General features: G+C 40.2%; 1 protein-coding gene across 2 annotated transcripts; it reads right to left on the bottom strand.

The window, feature by feature from the left end:
* Positions 1-3,505: 3,505 nt before the first annotated feature.
* OXNAD1 (oxidoreductase NAD binding domain containing 1) lies at positions 3,506-19,958 on the bottom strand. 2 transcript variants are annotated; one of them, XM_082754741.1, is made up of 9 exons: positions 19,930-19,958; positions 17,259-17,368; positions 16,598-16,760; positions 16,261-16,324; positions 13,824-13,930; positions 10,063-10,204; positions 7,473-7,715; positions 4,558-4,666; positions 3,506-3,872 (listed from the first exon to the last, which is right to left on the bottom strand). In XM_082754741.1, exons 3-9 carry the CDS (start codon positions 16,726-16,728, stop codon positions 3,718-3,720), a joined length of 951 nt encoding a protein of 316 aa, XP_082610867.1. In that variant the 5' UTR covers positions 16,729-16,760; positions 17,259-17,368; positions 19,930-19,958; the 3' UTR covers positions 3,506-3,717. The 2 variants fall into 2 exon arrangements, with proteins under 2 accessions (XP_082610867.1, XP_082610866.1); XM_082754740.1 differs by lacking the exon at positions 19,930-19,958 and adding an exon at positions 18,051-19,687.
* Between the last annotated feature and the right edge of the window lie 54 nt (positions 19,959-20,012).

Genomic DNA, 20,012 nt, shown 5'->3' with positions numbered 1-20,012 from the left:
GGTTGAAGGTGGGCTGGAAGTCCAAAATGTTCAGGTGTCAAAATAGTTTTAGGTGAAGTTTAAGAGAGGCCAAATGCACAGAAGTTGTATCTGGCGCTTCATCTTGTGTAATTGCTTCAATTGGTCTGTGTACGTGCAAACAATTTCATTGAAATAATAGCGCACAGTTGCATTCACATACGCATGGAAAATGCTAGAAATGAAGCAGAAAACAATACACAATGTACATTGTTGGTTTTATTTTTTTCTTAATTTGCCTCCTAGATCACCCTCAGTTTCTGAGGTGAGCGTTTGGATGCCCTGCTTTTTCACTGTAGTTTCTGTGACTCGGTGCGTTTGCCTCAGGGAGCCAATTATAGGGCAGAACTAAAGCCCTTCCTGATTTTCATGCAGGATTTTCATCATCCTGTAACTGAAAAGCGTAAGAAGAGCAGATACTAATTTCTTGCCGATAAACGCTCCTCAAAGGCATGAAGAGTGCTGGCTAACAATGCCAACGCACCTATGAATTAAGAGTTGTATCCAAGGCTGTCAGTGGAAACGTGCTTCAGGATTTAAAAGGCTATCCTCGCAAAAGCCTTCATCAGCAGAAAGGTGCCTGTGGTGCTCAATGTGGCAGCTGACTCTAATCAGTACCTTACCTATACACTGAAGGGCTGGAAGAAAAGGCTTTCAATGTAAGTGCTTTCTTTTATTCCCTCTAAAAGCACCCTACTAACTAAAATGATGTAATAACTGAATAGTCACTATTTTCCAGTTAATTAATGCAAATCCAATCGGAATGCTTCATATTCGTTGTAGCAGACGAGCACACAGCACACTGCTAAAGTAAATGTCACAGGAGGACGAAAACGATTCAGCCCAATGAAGCTGTAACACCAGGTAACTCACAAACCAGCTCACGAAGTTTAAATCCAAGTGTGGAGATGAACACGTAGCTCATGCTACCACTTCTTCTCAGCAAAGAAGTAATCGTTAGTCTACTTTTTCTTCTGAAGTCTTCCCTTAGCTGATAGCACAAATATGAGCAGAATAAACATTTTCTCAAATGATATATTGCGATTTGACAGTGTGAAGAGAATGTTTCTCCAACTCAGTAGCTGCGGAACAGCAGGGGTTGCTTTCTGTTTCCTTCAGCCTAGAGTAGCATCACATTTATTTAATTATTTGTACAGCGTATGTTTATATAGGTTAATTAATTTTCCTTTTTTTTCTTCCTGCATCAATTATGATGGAGTAGGATCCAATAAAAGGCTATTAAGGTGAAACTGATGTTTCACTGCAAGACCATTAAAGAAGAGACTTCCAAAATATTCTTGTGTGTCAACAGGAAAGATGTATGGAGGCAGGGGATGCTGACGTTTATTACCGATGTATGCACTATGGAGTTAAGATGTTCAGGGCCTTTTGGCAGGATAACTTCAAGGTGAGAAAAGGACTTCTTGTTCACAGTAACAGAGGTGACTGGTACGGCGGGGTGTGTCTGTGTGTGTCACCTTTTGCTGTAGAGGGGCACGTGGGTGAGTTTTTAATACCCCTGCACAAGCGTACGATTAGGGAGCCGTGTCTTTGCCCCACAGCTCTCCGTCTGAGTGTAACAGGGTATGACAGAAAGAGGTTAGAGGGAATGAGGATGATTACAGCAGCAAAGGGTTTTGAAATGCCTTTTGTAAAGTGGCCATTTTGGTGCGAGTGAGGAGTGGTTTATGAGAGATGTCATTTGGGCTGAAGAAAGCGTGTGCATTAAGGGAAATAAAGGGTACAGCAGTTTATAATACACTTAATAACTTCAAAGTCATAAGGAAAATGACATTTAAAGGTTTCTCAGAGTCTTTTTATCATTACACTGGTAAAACACAGAGGAACCTCGTCAGGTTTTTATTTTAGGGCACCGCACTTCCCAAGAGCCCCGTTTATTGCACTTTTCTAGGGAAAAACCCTGCTTCCTTCAAGCATCAAGCTCTGACCTGTCAGTTGTGATCTTCATGAACACAAAACCCCTTGGTTTTATTCTTCGTGACAAGCACACTGTCCTATTTACATTCTGGAGTGACTGAACAGGGAACTGTTCCTTGAAATAGGGCTACTCGGTAAGAATCCTTCCCCTCATTTCAGCAGGAGGGAATCTGATGAGACATTCCCCCTGGGCTGCAGGGACTGCTGAGGGGAGAAGCAACTGCAGCAAGGGCTAGGAGGTTCCTCGTTCAGCTGTCTATTTGTTGAGGACGAGATGAATGCAGATGGGGCAGGAGGCATCCTACAACCTGTAAAATGTATCCGAGACTGATGAAAGAGGTTAACGGTGCCGAGACTCAGCTGAAACAATTTTTTGGGAGGAAAACTACAGCTGGGCTGATGACAGGCCTTTTTTCCCAAGCACTGGGAAGGGATCCTTGAAAAGTTGTTTGACACCAACAGTGCTGTGACAGGCTGAAAAGCAGCTGATGGGATCAGCATATTTGCAACCTCCCTTTAAGGCAAAGTACAGGGCTGTTGATGGCAGGAAACTTGCTGCGTTATCTATTGACCACTGCCTGAAACATTTAGCTCAAGAAAAAGAACCACTAACAAAGAGGAGGCCTCATCTGTTTCAGATTTTAAAATAATCCAATATCACTTAGTATTTGTAGTAATTTATATGTTCCATTTTGAGGTCTTCCGGTATAGACTGGGAATCTACCACTTAAGGACCTGAACTGTCTACACAGATAATTAATTCTCTCTCATTATAGCTTTTTAAATGATTATTTTCCACATTTTTATGATGAGATTTTCTACAAGTTGGGGGAGGGGGGGAACTTTGTTCAAGAAGGGCATAGCTCTCAGCTCCTAGTGGCACAGTCACACCTTAAAAGAGCAAGGTTTCTAGAGACTTTTTTTCCCCAACCAAACTGGGAATGTCCTGGAACCTTCTAAAACTCTACACTGAAGCAGGATTAAGCAGATTTCCTGCCTCAGCTGTTGCTGATTTTGCTGCTTTTGAGGACACGGCGCTTGCAAGCACCAGCTGGGTGGCCTCAGCACCAGCAAAGGGATGCAGGTTCACAGGAAGAGCTCTGTGCAGCTCTGTTGGGGCTCACAGATTTTTCACACACCAGTATTTTTAATGCAGGTCTGAATACAATTATGAAGAAAATGTCTCCTACTGTCAACACAGTTGACAGTGACCTAAGTAAACCACATGAAAGGGTTTGTTTATTTTTAAACAAGAATGGCCAGGTGTAGGAAGTCACAGTGCAGTACCTCTGCTTCTATAAAGCTATTACTTTAATATCTGGAACTGTGGAAGGGAGTGTGTTCACTCAGCAGCACAACAGTTCAGCAGTGCTTCGGAAGTCATGGCCTGAATTATTATTTATTATAAACTGATTGGGCACTGCTGCACAATCAGTTCTCTACAATTATGGAATTGGACACAGTCTTTTAAAATGTCACTAGTAAAACAAGTGCATAGAGTCAAAATATGCTGCTACCATAAGAAATACACAAATCATCCACAAACCAGAACAGTTAATGTCTTTAATATAAAATCACTTTTTTTTTTTTTCCAAAAGCAGCAGCACTGTATTACAGTTGTATTATTGTTAAATTAAAAGAACACCATCATGATTGAAGACAGCTTCATTTATGAAGTGAAATCTCCCAAGTAATTCAAAGTCCGTTTTCTGTACATTTTACTACATCAAAAAACACTGAAAACAAATTATTTTCTCTTCACTACCACCATTTCTCAAAGAAAACACAGTTTGTAGGAACACCAATGTTGGACAGTAGTTTGGATATAGATTCTATCATTGGAGGTGGACCACAGATGTACCATAAAGTATCCTTAGATACATGTTTTTCTAGATCCTTTTCAGATATTCTTCCCTCTGATGAAAAAAAAAAAAGTAGGAAATGAGAACAGAGATATTTACTTATGTAGTAATATCAAAAAGAATGATGGTTGGGGGCATTTTAACCGCTCATTTCTTAAAAATGTCAGGCCCAGTTAAGGGTAATAGGTATCAAGTTTTGAGGCCTCCAAACCCATTTGTGCTTCTGGGAATCTAGATCAGTACTTCCAGCTTGGAATGCATGGGATATTAGTCACTGAACAGAAACATGGCTTACATGCAACTAAAAACCCCATATTAAGATGAAAAAAAACAACAGATAAGTATCTCTAAGACAAATACAACAGAAATGGAAACATGATGAAGTACCTCTTGCAAACAGTCATCTTATCCTTCATCAGTCCTGCCTTAAGCAAAGTAAATACTAGTTTCTGGAATAAATTTTCAGTGGGAAATACCAGTATGAAGTTTAGATTCAACAGAGGTGGTTCAGTAGAAAAGCAAACAAAAACTGCAAAAGTATAATTTTTCTCCGAAGCATAATATGTACACTGAAATTACTTGGGTTTAGCTCGCATCTCATTTTAAATCTTTAACTTTAAAAATACTAAATTACGTATGTAAACATACGCTGCTACTAGTTATGTTAAACTTCATCTCCAAGGAGGCAATCAGACTTAGGCGCGGAGGAAGGGGTGCTGTGCGGTGCCGCGGTGCTTACCTGTGACGTGCGGCTGAAGCTCTTCGCAGATCTGCGAGCTCTGCTGGGTAACGTGGAAACGACACATGATCTTTCCAGGAAATGCATTCATCAAACCAAGAATATTTTTCTGTAATGTTAAACACACTTGCTTATACCACAGGCCATTAAATCAAAGCAGATGTACGCATACCGTCCCAGTGATTATTAGCCAGGACCAAGACTCTTGCTTTTCAGCACTGAGGACTCAGTGGGCTCCACTTCAAAGAACTGATCTGCACACGTACAGAGTTTCTGTACCTGGAATCTGGATATACTACCAGCTATGTTATTAGAGCTTTTCTCCTTTTTTACAACAGGTTGTAATTTCTAAGATTTGAATCTAACAACCAGGTATGTGCTTTCCAGGTTTCCTACAATTCCCATGTGGGTTTTCCATTTAAAACAAACAAAAGAAAACCACCATGCAGCAAGTGTTTATCATCCCTTAGATTTTTTTTTTTCAAGTCTCAGATGCTTTATCTGGTAAAATTACTAGGTCCTTTACTATTTCTTCTCCCCCACGTAAAACCAACTACAGTGTAATGCTAACACTATTTTTACCAGAGTAGAATCTCTGATTTTGAGTTCAGTAATTCACAGCTGTGGTAGTTAGCACCACAAACCTAGCGGCTTTGGTTCAATAACCAAACCAAACCAACAGAAACGTACAAACAAAAAACCCCTGTCAGTCAGATGCTATACTTAGTTCTGAAACTAAGACTAGTTTACGGTCTAGATTCTATACCAACTGGGATTTTCATTGCTGGAATTGACACTGGAAATAGTTTATTTTCTGTGAATAGGTAAATTAGCTCATTTTGCTACGTGTTTCCTTACTAAGAACAGACTGCTGTGGACTGCTTAGCAAAAAAAAAAAAAAAAAAAAAGGCAGACATTTTATTCCCCAGCAAACCTGTTTCTGATTCCCTACAAAGACATGGAATACAGAGCAGCACGTAAGGCACTGCTGTACACTGCTGCACAAGTACCTCTAATACTGGCCTGCCTGCACTGTTCTGAGTCCAACTCTAAACTTCTGTCCCCTTCATATGGAACCATGCACAATTTCATAGCACTTCTGGAACAAATCCTGTCCTGGGGAGTCCGAGTCCTAAGACCTACCCAGACGGCATGCCAAAACCGTTTTAAGGCAGGACTTAACCTGCTGAAATAATCCTGCAGTCACTCACAGCACCTACTTGTAAATCTACCACTCTGTAAATTCAGACACATGGGTAGTGGCAGGTATCACACACGTGTGGCATACAACACCAAAATACTTTCCTGTGCTATCCTGGGGCGAGGACAGGCTTGCTTTAACTGAGTGAAGGAGAATTTGAACAGCTCAGCAGGATCTTTGCAGCCTGGTAAGTCAGTGAAGCAGACAGCTGAGCCATACAGACCTAAGGGAAAACACCTATCCCAGCGTCCCAGCCACAATAAAGAAATAAGGATCACATTCAGCCCTAATGAAATGAGGAAACCCCAGCTGAACGGCATCCTGAAGTAGCAAAGTTAATATGCTGTTCTATTCTAAGATTGACTGCTTCCACCATTTTAAAGAAAGAGATTTTCAAAAGCAGTGCATATAGCTGTGAAAACAGAGCACATCCCAAACCAGTACTAACCAGTACAAACCAGTCACGCTAGGCTGAAGGGATGAAGGACCACACAGAATGTACACTGCTGCAGGAAACAGATCCTCCAAGGCACCAGCAAAACCCGAGGAATTCCTCGTGGCGATTTATATAGATGTATCTCACAACAACATAAAGACTCTAGTGATCCTATTCCCTCAATCCTCTGCACAGACATAAAGAATTTTCTTATAAGTGCTCTGGAGGGACATGAAAAATGAAGGGAAAGATCTATTTTAAGCATTGCAACATATCATTGTGTTCTCTTCTGTTCCAGAAGCTCTAATACAGCTCTGCTGTCATAACACTACTGAACCGGAACCCAAGAAATGCTGGCTCCTGCGCTGAAAAATAGCGGGCAGGCTCAGAACAGGATGGGAGATTAGAAGGGCCAGATGGAAGAATAGATAGGTTCCAGTTTGTTATGCTGCTTCTAACAACAAACAAATGCCTCTTCAAGAAAGCAAACATCTTCGGGTCTCGAAATAAGGTAGGAGTGCAGAGGAAAAACTCATGATGGATCCTATATACAATTTCAGGAGTCATCATAAATTTTCACCTTGATCTTGCAATCAAAAGCTTTCAGTTCTTCAAAGAAACCTAAATCATTAGGGATGCTTCATTACAGAAGCTGTGCTGACATGACCATAAAAACACTGTCAGTAACCCTTAATGGCCAAGTGCGAGATAACTGATCTTAAAGTGCTAAGGAAATGCTGATGAAGTACTGCTAGAAGCAGTTTTATGGGACCTGCTTATAAAATCCTTCATTCATTCACCCAGTAACTACTAATGTCGTATCAACAAAGGTTCCCTATGAGTTTGGAAAGTGTTTCCTTTTGATATAATTGCTCTTGCTAGTCTTTACGTTCAATTCAATCTGTTCTGCAATTACGTGGTTGTGCTATCACGATATATAGCAGTATGCATACTATTAGTGTGTCTGTACACAGATATGTTACCGTACGTGGAATCTCTGCTATGCTGTGATGCTCTTACAAGATTACAGCACACCGTAGACATGCAGGGCTAATCGATTGATCAGGGAAGTCGATGAAAGCAGGTATATGTTACAGCATCCAAAATTTGTACACCAGTGTAAGTAATTAAAACGCACATGGGATTTGAGGGAGGAAGTGATTTGGCCTCTGTTTGTATGGTGTCCTGCACAGAGGAGTTCTCTGTAATTTGGCAACGGAATGATACGCACACTAATAGCTGAATAGCTGAGTTCTATTTTTTTTAGTTGTTATTTACCTTAAATAAGAGTTCCTTTGTATTTTTTGCACTGTAGTACAGCTTCACCGTTCCCATTTTGTATTCGTTTCCTTTACCCTCTTGGTATCCATGAAGATCTGCTACATGCAGCAGTATAGAAAACAATGGGTTAATTCCAACACCCCCTGCTATCAGCACTAGTTTTACAGGGGAGTCACCAGGCTGAGGATCAAAGAAGAAATCACCTCCCACTCGCAGAGCCACTTCTGAGTCAACAGTACACTAGGATGGAAAAGAAGATATTTAATTTCAAAACCAAAAGCAAAAGCTGAAATTATTCTTCTTGTACCTCACCATCACAAGACTTGCTGAACTTCGGCTTTTTATTCTTAATGACCAATGAGGGAAAACTAACATATTTTAAAATAAATGCAGTTTCCAGTTAGCTGAAGTCATCTGTTACAGTGTCTCTAGAGATCAAGTTCTACTTTCAGAAGTTTCAGTCTTCTGCTGAGGCAGGATGGTGACTCCCCCTTCCCACCCACGTAAGAGGAATGATTCACCTGACGGTTTTTCAACAGCAGTATTTGGCTGTGAAAACCCGAGGTTAACATGCAAGGATCACAATTATACGCAATCCCAGTCTCATGTCAAAAAAGGCCTTGCTGTGAGGCCTCATAGCAAGTCAGAATGAGCTGCACAGACTCAAGGTTTTTCTTTCCCATTCCAAAAAATAAGAAATGACCCAGAAGTGACGTCAGTAGCCACACCATCTCCTGCAGGACCACTTCTGCATTTGCAGCTTCAGTGTTGCAGAAGAAAAGGGGGAAAATCTCTGTACGGAAAAAAATAATTTCTTTCAGAAATTTGCCAAACATAGAAAACAAAAGTACAAAAAATAAAACATGTGGCTAAGTATCTTTGTGGTAAACTGGTACTGCTTCTCTATATGAAGAGTGAGAATGCAGTACAGAGGAGCCAGGTGAATTCTCCCACATCTCCCTGTAAGTTAACAGAACGAACAGCAGCAGAAAACAGCACTCGTTTCAGACAATATACAGGGTTTTAAAAATAAAAAGGAGAGGTAAACAAAATGAGGCAGGAAAAAAGAGAGAAAAAGAAAAGTTGAAACATTAGAAGTGAATCATTCACAGAAAAAAGCACTTCCTCCAAAGAAATTGGGTATGATATTCTTTGTGGAAATAAGCATTTTTAGAGTGCAACAATCTCATTCCTGTCTGATCTAAACTGCCTTAGAGAAGCAAAGCAATGCATTACACACGCATTATTCTAAAATAAAAGGCTATATTTTCCAAAAGCTATAGGGTACACTGTATTGAAATTATTGATTTTATATTCAGAAATATTAAAAATTAAATGCCTCTGAACCTGTACTGGTCCCATGACATCTTTTACCCTGAGATATTAACTTCCTTTATAAGTAACTTTTAAACAATTAAGTACCAGATTTTTTTCTCCCGATATGCAACTTTTTCAAACTCTAGGTTGATTTTTTATTTTTCTTTCTTAAGGAAAAAGCATGCACTTTTGTTTAGGTAGAAGAGTCAATACACGCCCTACAGGTTTTTCTTCAGCACCACGGGTGAACTAGCTTACCTTTTCACTAAAGCTTTTCCTATAAATTCAACCAGAACATTCATCAGCAGCAAACTGAATTATGACATCAAAAATCCTAAAAGACAGTCTTCAGAGACTGGATATTGTGAATTTAGGCTCTCGTTCTCTCTAAAGAGCATTACCAAAACAACAGGCAATTCTCTTTTAAGTACTACATGGTCTTGCTGGTATGCCCACTACACTTTGTACAGAACACCTCAAAAAGGTTATTTTGGGTAAGTTCTGGTGGAGATGAGTTGATACGGCACCAGCTGAAATATTGTGGATGGCCTAGTACTGGATTAAGTACTAGGTGAGCATCACTTTGGATGTTTTCAACTCTAGTGAAGTTGCATTAATCTTTACTGTATCTGTTGTACGAGGAACACTACTGTGGTATTTGTAAACCTGAAAGAATCTGTCAATTTAAATCCTGCGGCCGCATTTAAGCAATTTAAATACCAGACAGGAAATAGCAAATAGGACAGAGCACTGAAAAGCACAGAAGTTGCTAAGACGGATCATCAATGAAACAAGACCAGCAGTAGTGCTAGTACACTTCTTACTCAACAGGATAAACAGATGGACAAAACATTGCAGGAGGCCAATGCCAGACCTCACATTTAATATAGGAAACAAATCAAGTTTTAGATTATGTCAATACTACAAAAATACTGCATATTTAAAAGAACGCTATAGAAATGCTGGATCGCACTGCATAAATTACAAAGGAGCAAGAACCCTGTGATGAAGATTGCAGTATCATTAAGCCTACCAAACACAAGTTCCCTAAAATGATCACAATAACTAAATTACCGTATCAGTATCCTATTTCAGTTTCTCACCGAATAAAGGTTTTAACATTTATATTGTATTAAAAATGCTCAAACAAGTCAACAGGTGTTTTTCAGTAAATATAAGAAGTAGTCTAACACTCCCACCCTCCCCAACTGAGAAAAAGAAAATGAAAAACTAATGCTAAATGTCACAATCAACAGCTAATCTCGTTTACCTCAGTGTGAATCCAGTGAGCAGGAGGATGAGCAGTGTACTTAACTGCCAGTTCTAATATTCCTTCTCGTTCCAACAGACCAGGGCTTGAACACATTGAGAATCCTCCAACTACAGATACTCCAGGAATAAAGAAATCAACCCTAAAAAGTGATGAGAACCAAAAATTAAAACAAGCAAACAAACAAACAAAACCAAAACATGGAAAAAGGTAGGCAAAACAGAAGTGCTGGCTTTATTTCTACTACCCAACCTTTACAAAGACATCTTCACTTCCACAACATAACTTTTCCAATAAGTAGACCTAATCTTGAGTAACACCATTTTCTTAGATTTATTGTCATCTGGAAACACGTCATCATCATTATTATACCAGCAGGTCTTTAACTGTTCTGCCTTGAGCGTTAGATGCAATGTCTTACAACAGACTAGAATGATAACTGTTTAAATAAATTAATTGCATATTAAAACAAAGCCAAAACACGATATGGCCTGACGGAGTAGCTTAAATTCCACTCTTTTCAGTGCCTTTGTTGCTCTCTTCGATTTTGAAACAAAGGAAGGGTGGGAAACTCATTTGGGAGAAATTTGAGGGTTTTGAATAAACATTTTTCTTTTCTTTGGAAGATGAAATATTTGAATTAAAAAAAAAAATAAAAATTCTTTATGTACACAGTCAGCTACTAGAATAAACAGCATTGCTTTACCTATTGAGCTGCAGTGCCCTCTGGTGACAGATATCTTTTTTTCTGGTTGGTAGAAATTAGGACTGGAATAAGTAACAATTTCTTTCAAGCAAAAGTAAACCATGCATCAGTTGTTTCTACACACGAGCAGGTAACATATGGCCAACCGTTTGCAACACCAGCGATTAGAGAATACGGAAGGCAAGTCATTAAGCTGTAATTCATTTTCATAAACCTAAGGCTTCTATGCTCAAATAGCATCTGAAAAAGTTTTACGTCAGTGTGTGAACTAACATTTAAACTCCTCCGGGTTGCCAAATCTTTAAATCCTTCAATTTTCTACAGCACATAACAATATCCTTGTATTTCAAAATAAAACTAATATTCAAAGCCAATTGTGCTGCTCCGCTTAGGGAACAGCCACGCTGGTAAGCAGTGCCAAGTACTTCATCGTGATTACGCAATTCAAGCCTCAATTGAGCTGGCTCAGTATTAGTGAAGTGGGAATGCAACATGAAATGTAGACCAGTTTCCACTGCATGTTGTCTTTAAACAGAAAGGCTGTATTCTTCATGGAGGCTTCAGAATCTTGAGGGGGGAGAGAAGTACTTTGAATGATTTACTACTGAATAGAAAATCTTGCCTGGTTGCTCCCTACAAAGCTTCGGCCTTCAAAGAAAAATATTCTTTTTCTCCTGCAGTATGCACAAAGTGCACAGTGCACAATAATATAGTGAAACAATTTCCTACTTTATGCTAATAAACTTGTTGACTTACAGAAGTATTTGACTGCACATGAAAGGCAAACAAACAACAAAACTTGCGAAGGCTGGCTGATCTGCAAAATCAGTCACTTCACTAATTTCGCTGTCCTCAGCTTCTGCAGGCCCACCGACTGGGGCTAAGCATCCCTGACAGTAAGGATCTAGAGATGAGGAAGGACGATTCTCGTGTTGCAGCGCGTATCACATCAAAGAACACCTCAATAAGCTACTAAAGCTCTTTACCACCCTCTGGTGGAAAATAATCTCACTATTTAGATTAACGGGATGAATAAGAAATGACATTTATGCTGTAAAGTAACAATTTACATTCAAGTTATAATGTTCTCCTTGACCTATAAAGGGAGAAATTCGTCATGCCTGGTGGAGAAACTTAGATACAAAACCAAACATTGCTGTAAAGCCTAAACTGAAGGTAGTTCTTCCCTTCTATAGTACTAATGCAGGTGTGCTTTTCCTTCTATGTATTTCTTTCCCAATTACATCATGATGAAAGATTTCAGTGCCTAGGATACTATAATTTGTGGACTAGCTTGTATTTCTGATGACACGTCTCAGCTGTGCGTAGGGAGTGTAAGAGGACAGAAGAAATACTATCTGTGACAGCTTCGGTGAAAGGAACTGTAGAGAAAAGAGAAAAAAAACACAGCATTACAGCCTCACAAAAAGGAGAGGCTGAAAAAGATGCAACTCAGAGAAGACCTTAGGGCTGTTTTTCATTTCCTTCATTTTACAGGCTAAACGTTTACTAAGCCAAACGTTTAAGAAAAGAACAACCAATAGCAGTCGCTAATGGTTGCTGGAGATTAGAAACAAAACCATAAAGCTACTTCTTGTAGGTTATTTATAACACGCACATACCTCACCACATGTTTTAGGAAATCAAAACAGATAACAAGAAGTCTTTTCGTTATTACTTGAAGTCAGATGGAGACCAACGTCTACCAGCATGCTTGAAAAACAAATTAAGCTTTGCTTCTGAAAAACTGGGTGATTAAAACACTTTCAAAAATACCTATATTTTTTAGTGATAATCGTTGGCTGTAACATCTACAGCGAATTCTAACAAGTTAGCCTTTTCTACTCAGGAAATTGTGGTCTGGTATTTTGTATGGCTCATCAAAAAATGTTACCACGGTTTATAGCTACAAGTATAGAAAACTTGTTGTATCCCTTACAATAGCATTAGAACACTTTAAAGGAAGAAGAAAATGAAAAAGAGTAATTATAATTAAAGCTTTCAGTTTTCAGCAGGATAATTGCTACAGCATTTTTGGAGGGTAAATGCACTTTCTGAGTACTGGCAAGCAAGAATTTAATATGAGTCACTGCACATGTGCAAAAACTGCAGCAAATTACTCCACAAATACAAATTATTGCAATCAACATCTTGTGTTCTGGTTCTAAATTTAAAAGCCAGCATATTAACACTACAAGAGTAACATATGCTGTTAATACCCTCACAGCTATACTTTGATTCCAGCAAAACCACTTTCAGATGGCCTAAGCCAATAAAAAGTTTAAGAACCATTTAAATGACCGGTGCCAAAAGCAACTGCTCATAGTTTTAAATTAAGAGAGAAAAACATTGATGAAGCGAAAGCATTTTTAATAAGAATGGAAGACAAACATGAAAATCCAGTATGTTCTGGGAGGGGAGGGGGGGAGATGGAGAACAACAAAAGCACTGCAAGGTTGCTTAAACAGGCAGCTAATTTTAAAGACTTAATAATTCCACATTATTTTCAAGTTTGCAGATACATAGTTCTGTATGAAACTGACTTAACAGGCTCTTCCTTTCAAAGAGGAAGCTTTGGGTGGAGGGAGAATAAAAGATACCAGGCAATTCTGATTTAATTATACAGTTAAAAAATAAATAACTTGCAAAGCAGCAGCAGTCCCTGCTCCACTGTAAGAATGACTAGTAAATAAAAGCTGTAAAGACAACTTGCAGAATAAAGTGCAGGGTACTTCAAAGGCAGTTGGAATCAAAGATCTTTGCAAGTCCCTTCCAACTAAACAATTTGATTCTAAAGTTCTCTTGAAGAAATCTTGTAGCACATATAAACCGGAGACAAATAATGAAACAATCAGACCGAACATTTAAAATTAATATTAACATATTTAATAATGGCTTTTTAAAAAATACCAACACTTTCTCAGCCCTGAATAATAAAACATCCTCTTATATAAACTACTGCATTTTTCCAAGGCACAATTATCAGAGGCCATTTACCATTTGTTATAGTGGGCTTCTGCTAGTAATTTCCCCCTTAAATATCGAAAAATCTTACCACTGTCCTGCTTTGAAAGTAAAATCTTTATTTGCAATAGCCAAACGGAGTCTTTTGACTGTGTCCGATTCATTGGTGATTCCACACACTTTGGCTTGTGAAATTACCTACCAAAAGGAAGATAAGTCACTGTAAATAAGTTATGTCAACAGTATCTGCAGGGAAAGTAGTTCAGGATCTGTATAGGAGATATCTATCACTTCCCATTACCTGCAATAGTTAATTACCTAAAGCACCAACATTTTTGCACTGTGATAGAGAAACAAGAAGCCATTGGCCTACAGAGTGAACAGAGAAATGGTTTTCTACTTATAGACCACCACGTCTGTCACTTTTGTCAGGGTTCATCTAAGATTGCGTAGCAGCTTGTTTTACTTCAGCTACAGAGAAGCAGCTGCCAACTACCACTTTTCAGATTCTCTTGACACCTGCACAAAGCAAACCTGTATCTTTCCAGCAATGAAATAAAAAGATCTCTGATGTGAAGACTGACAAAGGAAACTTGCAAAATATCAGCTACTGTTGAAGTCACTGTCAGAATTTGGGATCTACATCTAGTTTTACTGAAGTAAAAAAAAAAAAAAAAAAAAAAAAAAAAAAGAGCCTTGCATTACTCTATTTACACACGTACCCATTTGACCATGTGTGTCACCTGTGAACACAGGGAAACTGAGACACAAGCGTTCATTACTGGCTAATGTAAGAGTTTTTATTTTGCAACCAGATGGAAGGGGATGCACAAGTCATAGTTGTTTATCTGATACCACTTCTAAAGAGTTAAAAACCAACCAAGCAAACGCAACAACAAAAGACCAAATACAAATAATGAAAAATAGTGCATTTCTAAATGAAAAGCAGATCTAGTGACAGAATCACTTGGGGAGGACTGCACCACATGACTTTAAACTCTTTGATGCCTGTAAGCGCAACATAGATTATCATCCCCTCCCTGCCCTTCTTCTTTGGGTATTTCTGACTTATAATTATCAATTTTTTTATCTCTACAACAGAAGTAGTACCCCACATATTGTCCAAACAGGCCAATACCATAACCCTATTAGAAAAAGCTAATGACAAATAAAATAATAAAATAATAAGTAAATACCAGTAATGCCACCACGACTTTATCATTTCTTATTTGTGTAAGACTAAATAGCAGAGGAAAGGGAAAAGGAGGAAAAGAAACTGTGTTAATTTGAAACACACGGCAGGAAATTAATTTCTTCATAAAGCAACATCTGAACACATCCGCTGTCCCACAAAACAGCAGGACATTTGCCAATTTAAAATAAAGTAGCATACGTTTCCTTTCCATGTTAACAGATAGCATTAAATGGGAAAAGTGATCATTCTACATTAACAAGACAAAATGTCAAATACTTAAATGGCTGTTTTAACGGGGAAACTCTAAGTGCAGTAAATGGTCTTTAAGTTTGAATCTTCTTTCTTCTCTTCTTTACTCTTTTGAGCACTCCCTAATTTGTTCTTTGGTCAATGCATCTGACAGGGCACTGGAAACATAACTCATAATCAGGATAAAGTTATTATAAAAATGAAATTTGCCAGGGTGACCAAGGATGTTCAGCCAGTATTTCGGACCATCACAACTGTATCCGATCAGCCCTGAGCAAGGGAGCAGTAAGAGAGGAAGCCCCTAGACTTTGCCATTGTATTTCAAGAAAGTGTCAGGCACTTCTTCTTGCCCTTGCCCTTCACATTACCACACTTCAGCAGGTGACACAGTGTGGCATGTACGTTAACACAACACAGACCTATAATTCTTTAATCTTTCTAAAGGATTGCGCTGGCCAAATAAGGCAATACAGGCCGAGAGCAGCAAACTGCTGATTACACAGAATTTCAAACCAAGTGAAGGATTTAAAATAAACTGATTTTAAAGTGGTCAGAAGAAAAGTAACAAAATATAAATCAAGCATTTTTAAAAAAAGAAACAACATAATCCTCTAACATGCTGAGAATGTGTTAGCAGAACTGAGCTCTGCTCTTCCACCTAAGCCATACAGCTTCCTTCTTGCCCTCAGACCTTACACAGTTCTCTGCACCTACCCATTTGCTGTGCAGTAACAGAAAGCAGAGTGCCTCAACACTGTCAGTGTGGAGAAGCATATGTATAAATGGCGGACATAGGTGTGCTTTCATTACCTATTATAGTCTGTATTTGATTAGAATTAAATTTCTTGTCTAACATGAAGTGAACAATTATGCATATTGACACTTTTTATTCCTTGTTATATTTCATCCATTCACGACAAAATCCACCCATTTTACAACAATATAAAATATGAAAAATGAGGGGAAAAAAGTGAAATATACTCTAGTAGAAGAGAAAGGGAATCCTAAGAATCAAAACCAATTATCCAATTTCTTCACATGAGACAAAAAAAGTTTCTAACACCCCAAAGAACAGAACACTAACCTCCTGGCGAAAATTGCTTGCTGTTCTCTCTAGATGATCCATTTTCCTTTTTGATTTTAGTGTGCTGCAACACAAAGCAAACAAATTGTCATTTTGACAACTACTACTGTCCCTCACTGACAGGAATTTCTGTTAACACAATGATTTGCCTGTGTAATCCAGCCTACATTTCAGAAGACATAAGTCTAAGCAGGAATTAAATAGAAAAATATAATCAGAAGCTAGCTAAGTATTTACAGGTCTGTAATAACTTATCAGCTTCATTTTGAAGTGTTATCGTGACGTTCTCCTTAAAAAAAAAAAAAAAAAAAAAAGCATTTGTAGATGGATAACCTACCCATTCGCTGTGCAGTAACAGAAAGCAGAGTGCCTCAACACCATCAGTGTGGAATGCGCAGGACAAATTCTTCTAGCACCTCTCAGGAGCCGAGGAATAGTCACACCCATGTGAATAGTGGCATGAGCCATGATGGCCGAGCCGTCTTCAGAATCTCCAGCTCCTGAAAAATCCATATAAATAATTGTTAAGTGAAATACCCACTGTTTGACACTGCTTGCCCTCACCCTTTACTTCCAGGAAATCAGGAAGGCCAAAGCTCAGCTGGAGCTAAAATTAGCAACAGATGTACAAGGCAGCAAGAAGGAATTTTAGAAATACAAAAGTATAATAAAGAAGTGAAACTGCATCTGTGAATAGAACAGGAAGGCAACCCAGTCACAAATGATGCACAAAATGATGAAGACCCCCCTGTTTTCACCTCCGTCCTCACAGGCAGAGCCTGCCGCCAGACCTCTGCTTGTACCGGTAGTGTTTGGGACAGAGGACAGGTAAGAGTGGGGCAGCAACAGTTTCAGGGACTGCTTAGGGGAGCTGGATGTATCCAAATGCACAAAGCCCGGCAGGATATAGTCAAGGGCACCATGAGACATAGAAGACATGCTTGTGAGACCCCGCCTGTCATCTGTGAAAGGCCACAGTTAACAGGGAAAGTCCTCACCTGACTAGGACAGGTGCGTGGCCATCTTTAAGAGGCAAGCAGCAGTGTCCGTGTCCAGTCAGTACCGCCTGTGTCACCGGAAAACTGCTCAGAGCTCGCCCTTTGGGAACCTGTGTGAAAGCCGGGAAAGAAATCAGGGCGATTCAACGGGGATGTACCAAGGGCAAGTCCAGTTTGACAAAGCAGGCCGTCTCCTTGTGATGACGTGTGCTGGGGCAGCCAGGGGACGGCAGTGGACACAACGTGCTTTGACTTCCTTGGGGTTTCTGACACCACCTCCCACACCACAGCCATTAGGAACCTGAGGCTCAGTGGCCACTTGATGTTGTTACCTACATCGAGAGCTTGGCTGATGGTGACAGAATGGACCACCAGCAAACCTGGGGGTGATACCAAGTTACAGGGACGGTGTCCCTTCCCAGGGACACTGAGAAACTGGGCGACAGAAACCTCATGAACTGAAGCGTGAAGGTCTGCACCTGGGGCTGGCCTAATCCCGTGCTGGCACCCAGCAGGACTTTGACCAGGTGACACCCAGCAGTCCCCCCGGCCAACGTGTCTGTCATTCTAAGTGCTCGCACAGTATTTGTGTTTGAAAAAAAAAGATTGGACAAACACTGGAAACGTATTACCTTTTTCCAGCCAGAATTTATTTTCTAACAGACATTTATAAACATTAAATAAAACCGCTTATGGGTTAAAAACACATACACGTCTCCTATTTCCTGGTTAAGGGGCTGATGTAGAAATACACGCCAACGCAGCAAATCATACACCCTACAAAATACTTACACCTCTAAACAGTTAAGCGGCTCGAGGAGACTTAGCGCGCACTCCTGTGGAGACACAGCGTGCATTTCAGAGCTGCGTACCAAAACGGAGTGTTGACAGAGAAATATGAGCTGACGTACAATTTCCAAAACAAGTCGGAAATATCCTTCACTCATCAAGTGTAGGAAAAGGTTCACACTGAGCCCAAAGACATTTCCCATTGCTTGTAAATCTGCCCTCGTTTTTCCTAGAACAGATTAGCATAATTCTCCATCATGTTACCCTCACCTAGCAAGTTATCATACTGGCTCTATGAAGCTGTCCCTTGTTTCTTTAAAACATTCTTGATCCGTTACTTCCATTTAAATCCCCTTTTCCCGCATTCTTTTAAAGCATGTAATTTATTTTCAAACTGTTTGTTTCTCCTTTTGAATCCCTTTAAATGGCAATGATCCAGCTTGTTTAACTAATCAGGCCTATACGCCAGGCTTTCACAGGCAGCTGCATGGCTGGTCACTGGGCAATTTGTCCTGTTTGTAATCTCGTACAAATGGGAGGCAGAGCTTTGGTAAATGAGGCTGCTCAGAAACAGAATACATTTACTGTAACTGCTTAAAATGCCCACTTCAAGCATAAGAAATACTTCCTGTCTGTAATTCGTAATAGCTTCTTAGCATTTAATTACACAGCAGCTTGTGACTTCTCAAAGCAGAATTATTAAAAACTCTTCCACCACCAGCAGGCAAAACTGCTGGAAAAAGTTTTTGCCGCAGCACACAGTGTGTGCTGCGGCAAAAATACTTTGTTGAACAAAGTATTTCCGTAGCGTCTACGTGCAAATGTAGAAAAGGTATTGGTAACATGTACTACCATTCTTCAAGTAGTCTATCGGGACAAAGTACACATCTCATGAAGAAATCACATCCCTCAATTGAGATCAGCACGTTCAGTTTGTAAACCCTGCTCAGAAAGCACTGAGTTACTCAAATCCACGAGATCAGCTTATGACCTAGAATTATTTAGGTACTGCAGCTTGCTTATCTCCTTTTTCAGGCTTCTACATGCTTTCTGATTCCTTTTTTCAAGCTTTTCACTCTATCACACTAATTAAAAGTGAAGTTTGAAAGAGGACATTTTTATGTAAGCAGTTTATTCCGATAGCTGGGACTTTAAATATATCATCACAGAAAAAACTCCAATATTTTGCTTTGGAGGCCCAGAACTGAGAACGGAGATTAAATCATTTTTTTTTCTTTTGTAAAGCATCTTACACCCTTCAAAACCTCTTCTGGGATTCACTGCTGCCAAGCACGGCGACACCTGCTGGTCCAACACGCGGCCTGCCTTTAAAATCCAACAGGAAGATTCTCAACTGCTTGATTTACATCCTTAGTTTGACTTAATCGTTGTGCTGCTAGGGTTGGCAGGCCATTACAGCTAGCCCTGTTTTGACAGCTGTTCGTTTAGGATATAAATACGTGTAGTTCTACGCGTTAAAAAATATATATATTAATAAATAAGTTAAAAAAAAAAAAAAAAGAGGGGGAGTGCCCTAAACCCTTGACTCTCGAGCAGCAGCTCTCCCTCAGATTTGGCTGATCCCACCGCCGATCCCTTCCCAGCCCTACAAACCCCACTAAACCCGTTTGCGGCGGTCACCCCGCGGCTGTCAAACCCCGGAACCCCTCACAACGAGCCCCGGCCGTGCCCTCACGGACCGGGTCCCCTGGCTGTGACCCCCGCGGTACCCGGCGAGCAGCCTGAGGGCGAGGACGAACCCGCAGCCCCGCGGGGAGCCTCCCCTCAGCCCCCTTAACGACCGTTACCGACCGTTACCGGCCCAACGGCCGCCCGCCGCGCGCGCCCCCCCCTCCCCAACGGCCGCCCCGCCGTGCCCTACCCGGCGCCGCGTCACGTGACGGGAGGGGCGGGAAGGAGAGGGGCGCAGGCGGGTTCTGCGCATGCGCAGCCGCTCCCTTTCCG

This window comes from Aythya marila, assembly GCF_965140915.1.
Source record: "Aythya marila genome assembly, chromosome: 2".
Classification (NCBI taxonomy): Eukaryota; Metazoa; Chordata; class Aves; order Anseriformes; family Anatidae; genus Aythya; species Aythya marila.
This window is presented reverse-complemented; position numbering and strand designations above follow the sequence as displayed.